We start from the raw sequence: 7,433 nt of genomic DNA, 5'->3' as shown, positions 1-7,433 counted from the left end.
TTATGTCTTGTGCATTGGCCATTTCTTGGGGAAGGACGAAGATGTGTACACTTTCTTTGAACCAGAACTCCCATCAGACATCATCCCAGCCATTGCACGGTCCAGACCATCATCTGATAGTGGTACCAAATCATCATCAGGAGACAGAAGACCACCTTCAAAGTTGATACACAACAACAAAAGCGGTTCAAAGTCTTCATCCTCATCTAACTCTAACAACAACAAGGCTTCACAGAGATCTCTTCAGACAACAGAGAGAAAAAGTGGGTCCAACCATAGCTTAGGGAACGCAAGACGTCCTTCACCAGAGAAGATCTCATGGAACGTGCTTGACCTGAAAGGAGAGAACTACTTTTCTTGTGCGGTGGGTCATACCCGCACCAGTGCTAGATATCTTCTTGGCTCACCTGATGATGTTGTTGGCTTCCTAGAGAAGCTCGCTGACACGTCGGTTCCTAATTCATCATCTGCATCTTAGAATCTTAGAAGGTGCCAAGTGAGAGCTCTTGTAACTCAAGAAGTCATTGTTTTGTAACAATAAGTAACCATTGACCAGATTCCTTTAGTGGTTTTGATCTAATATAATAAAGAGTAGAGCAAGTGATGAACAAAGAACAAAATTATGAGAACAGGAACACGACTTCTAAGCAAGCTCTACTACAACCCCTGTCTCTTCAGGTTTTCTTGTTTGGTTCGAATGCATACTTGATCAAAGACTCCTTGATTGAGAGTATCCCAGGGAACTCTTTCTTGAGCTTAGAAGCATCCATCTCTACTACAACGCTTGTCTCTTCAGGTTTTCTTGTTTGGTTCGAATGCATACTTGATCAAATGACTTAAGCTACCATTTGAACTCAGGGTTGATGTAGTCTCTGTACATCTCTACGATTTCATTGTGCCCCACACCAGGGTTTAAGTGAAAAATGAAGCAAAAAAGTTTGGGAACATAGGTATGCACTTGTCAAAAGACAACATATGAGTTATTAGTGGCAGCTTAGACAATTCATCCGTTACATATAGTTCAACTGACGACTAATTAATGTAATAAATATTAGTGTTACAAAAAAACGTAATAAATATTGGCAATTCTCCTAAATAGATTTTTTAAAGTTTTTATCTTGAAACTAGCCTCTTATATTGAAATTCAGATTAATAGCATTCATTATTAGACCAAAATACTAAATTACCCACATTCACTAATAAAGCTAAAGAAAAAATAACAAATAGAAAAAAATTCGACGACGAACAGATATATCACGACATCTCCGCCATGGAGACAGTATCACGGCGATTCTCCATCATCAAAGACGCCATAGACAATATCACGACGATCCTTCACCATTTAACTCTTGGCAGTCAAAATCAGAACTGGCTGATGTAAGTTTTCAAATTGAAAATAGAAATTAGAGATTTTGATATAAAATTTGGGGTTTTCTCTTCTTTGACTTGCGAATCGGTGTTTTTCTACCAGTCTCGTGACATTGCTGAGCTTGTGAAAGGAAGTATCGAATCCAGTAGAGAAAAGTATCTCAACTTTATTTTTCTTATGTGTCGTTTTATTCCACATTTCTTCTTTAGTTTTATGAATAGATTGGTTCGAAAACCTTTTTTTGTCTATTTGTGTGCAGCTAAATCTTTGTTTTTGAAGACATGAGAACCATGAGATCTGCTTAGGAAACATTGCTCTTTCTTATGATGAGTTCTTACATGCCACTGGATTTCAACCACAACAGCGCAGCTAAGATTTTGGTTGAAGTTGAGTTGAGTAAAGGTTTCCCTTCAAGTATTGCTAATGATGAAAATGTATTTATTTCTATGGTTGATGTTGATTATGCTTGGTTGCCTTCTAAATGTGAAAGATGTGGTAAGCTCAGACACAAGATTAAACCCTGCTTGGAATCTGTTACTAAGTCTCATATAGTTGCCACTGATGTTTCTGAAAATCCCTCCAATGGTAGCACTGTGGTCGTCGAGACCAACAAACTACCGAAATCTGCCCAACCTGACACTTCTTTAGTTCAAACTTCAGCTGTCACAGTATTTCCTCCAAGTAATGAATCAAGTGTGGTCGACATTGCTATTCTCGAGAACCAGCTGTGTGGTACTTTATCAGCAATCCCAGTGTTCATGAGTGTGACATTTCTAGTCGATTGTGTGTGCTTGTGAAACTTTGTAGGGTTTTTTTCGATTTCAGGAAGAGTTTTTTAAGTTTCAGGATAGCTTTCCAGAAAATCTGGTACTAACAAATTTGAAAAAAAAAATTGGCTTGGTTAGTTACGCAGGACAGTAAACAAGATGGGAGCTTCAGTACCTAATATGATTGTTTGTTGTGTTTGTTGTTACCTGGAAAAGTCCTTGGAAGTTGTTGGAGCTCAAATCAGAGGCTCCTAAATTTTGGGAACACAAGGTTTTGAGGTAATGTACCTTTTATTTTGTTTTTTTCTAGACAATGTTGATTATGTTGATTATGTGTGGTATTTTTTTATCTGCAATCCCAGTGTTCCTGAGTGTGAATGAGATGAGTTTTTTTGTAGAAAAAATTGTGGTTTTCTTCAGTTTCAGGAAGGTGTTTCAAACTTTCAGGATAGCTTTCCAAAAAATCCGATACTAGAAAATTTGAAATTTGTTTTGGCTTGGTTACGCAGGATAGCAATGCGATGGGAGATTCAATACCTGTCATGCTCAGATTTTGTTTTTTTTTTAACTTTTATGTTGACTTGGACAAGTAAGAAGTTTATAATGAATGATGACGACATTTGTTTCATTTACGTTGTTATTAAAGAAATTTTAGGAAGTCTTGAAGCATTGTCAGTAATTCTATTAAGAAAGTGTTAAAATGTGTTATCATTGTAAAAGACATATCCTATCTAGGATAACTTATGGTACTTTTAGGATGAGTTTCCAGAAAATAAAAATGTGAACTTATTTATTCACAAAGATAAATATATCTTATCGAGGATACCATTTGTGATATTCATGATGGGTTTCCAAAAATTGAATATGAAAATGAGATTACCAAGATACAAGACCACTAAGCCAAGGTGTTATATCTCAAAATGAGTAAGCTTTTAAAAGCAATATAAGCAATTCTTTTGCTGATTTATAAACAAGTATATATGTGGTTTGGTGAATATCACGTAACCATTAAATAAACAACATCCAGAAAATGATCAATAAAGCACGATTCAATTTGTTTGGAAGGTTTAGTACATGATCATGAAGGTGTTTCAAACTTTCAGGATAGCTTTCCAGAAAATCCAATACTAGAAATTTGAAAAAAGTTTTGGCCTTGTAACGCAAGACAACAATGCGATGGGAGATTCAATACCTGTCATGCTAAGACTATGTTTTTTAACTTTGATGTTGACTTGGACCAGTAAAAAGTTTATAATGAATGATGACGATGTTTGTTTCATTTACGTTGTTATTAAAGAAATTTTAGGAAGTCCTGAAGCATTGTCAGCAATTCTATCAAGAAAGTGTTAAAATGTGTTATCATTGTAAAACACATATCCTATCTAGGATAACTTATGGTACTTTTAGGATGAGTTTCCAGAAAATAAAAATGTGAACTTATTTATTCACAAAGATAAATATATCTTATCGAGGATACCATTTGTGATATTCATGATGGGTTTCCAAAAATTGAATATGAAAATGAGATTACCAAGATACAAGACCACTAAGCCAAGGTGTTATATCTCAAAATGAGTAAGCTTTTAAAAGCAATATAAGCAATTCTTTTGCTGATTTATAAACAAGTATATATGTGGTTTGGTGAATATCACGTAACCATTAAATAAACAACATCCAGAAAATGATCAATAAAAAATATAAATCATCAACAAACCATTGAAATGAAAAAGAATAGAACACAGATGAATAAGGAACTTCATCATATAACAGGAGAAACAAATGTATTAGTAGTTTGCTTGGTACAACTAGCTGAATCAGTAAGAAACTGCATGATTCAATAAAAAACATCCAGAAAATGATCAATAAAAATGTAAATCATCAACAAACCATTGAAATGAAAATGAATGGAACACATATGAATAAGGAACTTCATCATATAACAGGAGAACCAAATGTATTAATAGTTTGTTTGGTACAACTAGTTGAATCAGTAAAAAACTGCACGATTCAATTTGTTGGAAGGTTTAGTACATGATCAGGAAAGTTTTCCTGAATAATTTAGTTGAAACAAAACAAAAAACCTTAACTAGTCCATTCTCCACAAACACAAAAAAAATTCAACCATATTTTGAAAACCTATTAAAATGATCAAAACCAAATCTCAGAAAAGATCAACCAACTGTGTATCTAAGAAATTTGAACTAAATATTCCAAAAATATTCCAAAAATTGTGAAGATTTTATCTAAGTAAGTTTGAAAGGAAACACAAACTATGTAACATTTTAATCTGGAAATGTAATTCCGTTTTCGAAATGAAAAAAAAAACTCCCACTAGTCGACCACGAGAACTCTAGGAAAGGGCATCATCGTGTGCAGCTACTAAGCCAATGGAATTATATATGTTTGTTGATGTAAGTAAAAAAATATAACCAAAAGCTTTTTATAAAATCTAAAAAACATAAAATGATTGGACTCCGTGGGGAATCGAACGCGGAGGACATGTGACTTTCAAGTTTAGTAAGAGTATTAGTTTAGCTGCTAGGCTGAGGAAAATCATCTATTATAATCAAACAGATAAATTTAGTTAAATCTAAATTATATATTATAAAGTTGGAAAGCATTTAGAAATTTATGGATGGGCTTTCAGAAATAATATATTAGTGTGTTTCTATCTAGAAAAGTTTAAATTAGAAATGAAATGATATCAAAAACTAAGGATTTCAATTTGTGATGTAGAATTTTAAGGAAAAAAAGATAAGGAAAATAATTTGCATCTCCCACTAGTTGGACCCGAGAACTCTAGAAAAGGGCATTAAAGTGTGAAGCCACTAGACCAAAGGAATTATAATTGTTTGTTGATGTAAGTAAAACAAACTAACCAACAACTTTTTATTCAATTTAAAAAAACATAAAACGATAGGATCCTATGGGAATCAAACGCGGGGGCATGTGACTTTCAGGTTTAGTAAGAGTAGTGGTTTAACCGCTAGGCTGAGGAGAATCATCTATTATAATCAAACACAAAAATTTATTTAAGCCTAAATTATATATTAAAGTTGGAAAGCATTTAGTAATTTTTGGATGGGCTTCCAGAAATAATATATTAGTGTGTTTCTATCTAGCAAAAATTGACCTAGAAATGAAATGGTATCAAAAACGAAAGATTTCAATTGCGATGTAGAATTTTTGAGGAAGAAAAATATAAAGGAAAATATTTGCATCTCCCACTAGTCAAACCCTAGAACTCTAGGAAAATGCATCATAGTGTACAGCCACTAGGCCAATAGAATTATAACTGTTTGTTGATGTAATTAAAACAATATAACCAAAAGATTTTTATTCAACTAAAAAGCATAAGATGCGGTGTAAAAACCATCTTTAAAGAGTAAAACGCAGACAAGGAAAAATCATCTAACAGCCGAGAAAATTACTCAAGTAAGTGGAAGTCGGACTGATCTTTTCCCATGGATGGTAGAGGATCCCAATGTACATAAGAAAAATTTAGAAAGTCTTAGAATAGTTTTCTATTTGAAGAAATAAATTCTTCAGGAAATTTAGTGGATTGAAAATGCTCGCGGTTCGGCCTACAACGTCCTAGTCGGACGAGAAAATTAATCGAAAATTTATTATAAGGCCTTAAGATAGGAATGACCTTAGAATTATTTTAGAAATGTTTTGGTCTAATAAATTTAGGTTTTTGTCAAGGAGAAACATTCCCGCTAGCTCGGATCAGCTTATAACACGTTCGGGATTTAAATACGGCCAATTCGGGCTCATCTACAACATGTTAAGCGTGTTTGGAAGCTTTTGGAAGATGCAGCTGCTTGCTTACCTCTTTCAAGCAGCTGGAAATGTGGTTCTCTTTTACTGGACCACCTCCTAGTAGTTCTTGTCTCATTTCTATTGGATGCTTTGGTGGCTGGCCACAAAGCTTGGTTTTATTGGCCAAAATTGTGGCTAGGACACGAAGCTATCTCCTATTGGTTGGTTTGGGAGGCAGAGACACCTCATGCTTGCCATGCACAACCAAAACCCTCACATGAGCTCATTCTCCAACCTATAAATAGCAGACCACGCCCTTAGTTCATTCTCCACTTTTAAAACCCAACCATAGGCACCCGAGAACACCCGAGCTTTAAGGTAACTTTTTGGTCTTTAGCTTTCCTTTTTAAAAAAAAAAATAGATTTCATTTCTTTCTTTTACTTTCATATCCTACCCTCCCTTTCTCTAGATTTCTAAAGTTCTAGAGTTCCCCTGATAAAATTTCAATGTGTAGCCGACCGCGAGATAGGAGCGTTTGCAGTCTGAAACTTTCTTCTAAGTGTCGAAGTGAGTCTCGGTTATGGGTTATGATTTTTGTCTGTGAGGCTAGCGCCTGAAAAACAAGAGTATTGCTTGATGCATTGCTAGGTTGCGCGTTTAGATATATAATGATATGATAATGATTGATGTTTGTGAAAGATATTGAGTTATATCATCGGGCCTCGGCTCGAGGGGTATAACATGTTTGTGATACATTGATGTTGTGTTGCATATACTTGTGTCATTGCATTATACTGTTTGGGCCTCGGGTCCGATAATATAACATGTTTGACCATGTTTTAACGGGAAAAACCCATAAATCCACGGACTTGATCCGTGAGGGTCCGACACTCAAGTGGAGTGTCGTGAGAGTCATTGGTGTCCACTCGAGTCCCGTGCCTTATCCGGGGCCTTACCAAAATTAGTTCCAGGCAGGACGCGAGGACACATGTGATAGGGCTAGCTACCCTCAACCGGGTAGCTGCATGACGATGCGGCAAGTGTGTTATCCGGGCCATCGGATTTTTAGACTTTGTGTTTAGAGTCAATGGGCACAAGAAGGGATGTATTATGGACTTCATATCGAGATAGGAACCAATGGCGAGAGGCAGTCCTCGACGATCGATAATGATCTAACCACTTTTGAAGAGTGGATGCTTGTTTACGTGATTGCTTTATTTTTGCATTGCATATTTCTTAATATAATTGATCTTTGTTGCTTGATGTTTGATGCATAATGAGGGGGGGGGGGATAATTAGGAAACCCGACTCACTGAGCAAAATAGTTGCTCAATAGACTCTTTGTTTTTCAGGTAACCCGTAGTAGGTTCCATTTGGGTTCGGAGGAGCAAAAAGTTGTTGGTGTATATTTGCTACCTTTTGCAAACATGTACGTTTTGTAATATGTAATATATGGTTTTGAACATCGGCCGAGCATGTATAAAGTTTTGATGTGGTTGAACTTAAATGATATGAATAAGAAAAGGTTTGTGAA

General features: G+C 35.3%; 1 protein-coding gene across 1 annotated transcript in view; it reads left to right on the top strand.

Moving 5' to 3' along the window:
* The window catches only part of LOC106322748 (alpha,alpha-trehalose-phosphate synthase [UDP-forming] 1-like), a 7,922-nt gene extending 7,304 nt beyond the window's left edge, over positions 1-618 (top strand). Inside the window, 1 exon segment of the mRNA XM_013760875.1 lies at positions 1-618. Coding sequence (XP_013616329.1) covers positions 1-478 — 478 coding nt within the window. The 3' untranslated portion in view covers positions 479-618.
* Positions 619-7,433: the final 6,815 nt, after the last annotated feature.

The sequence above is a fragment of the Brassica oleracea genome, chromosome C2 (assembly GCF_000695525.1).
Source record: "Brassica oleracea var. oleracea cultivar TO1000 chromosome C2, BOL, whole genome shotgun sequence".
NCBI lineage: Eukaryota > Viridiplantae > Streptophyta > Magnoliopsida > Brassicales > Brassicaceae > Brassica > Brassica oleracea.
The sequence above is the reverse complement of the archived record's forward strand: the minus strand, read 5'-3'. Positions and strand labels throughout refer to the sequence as shown.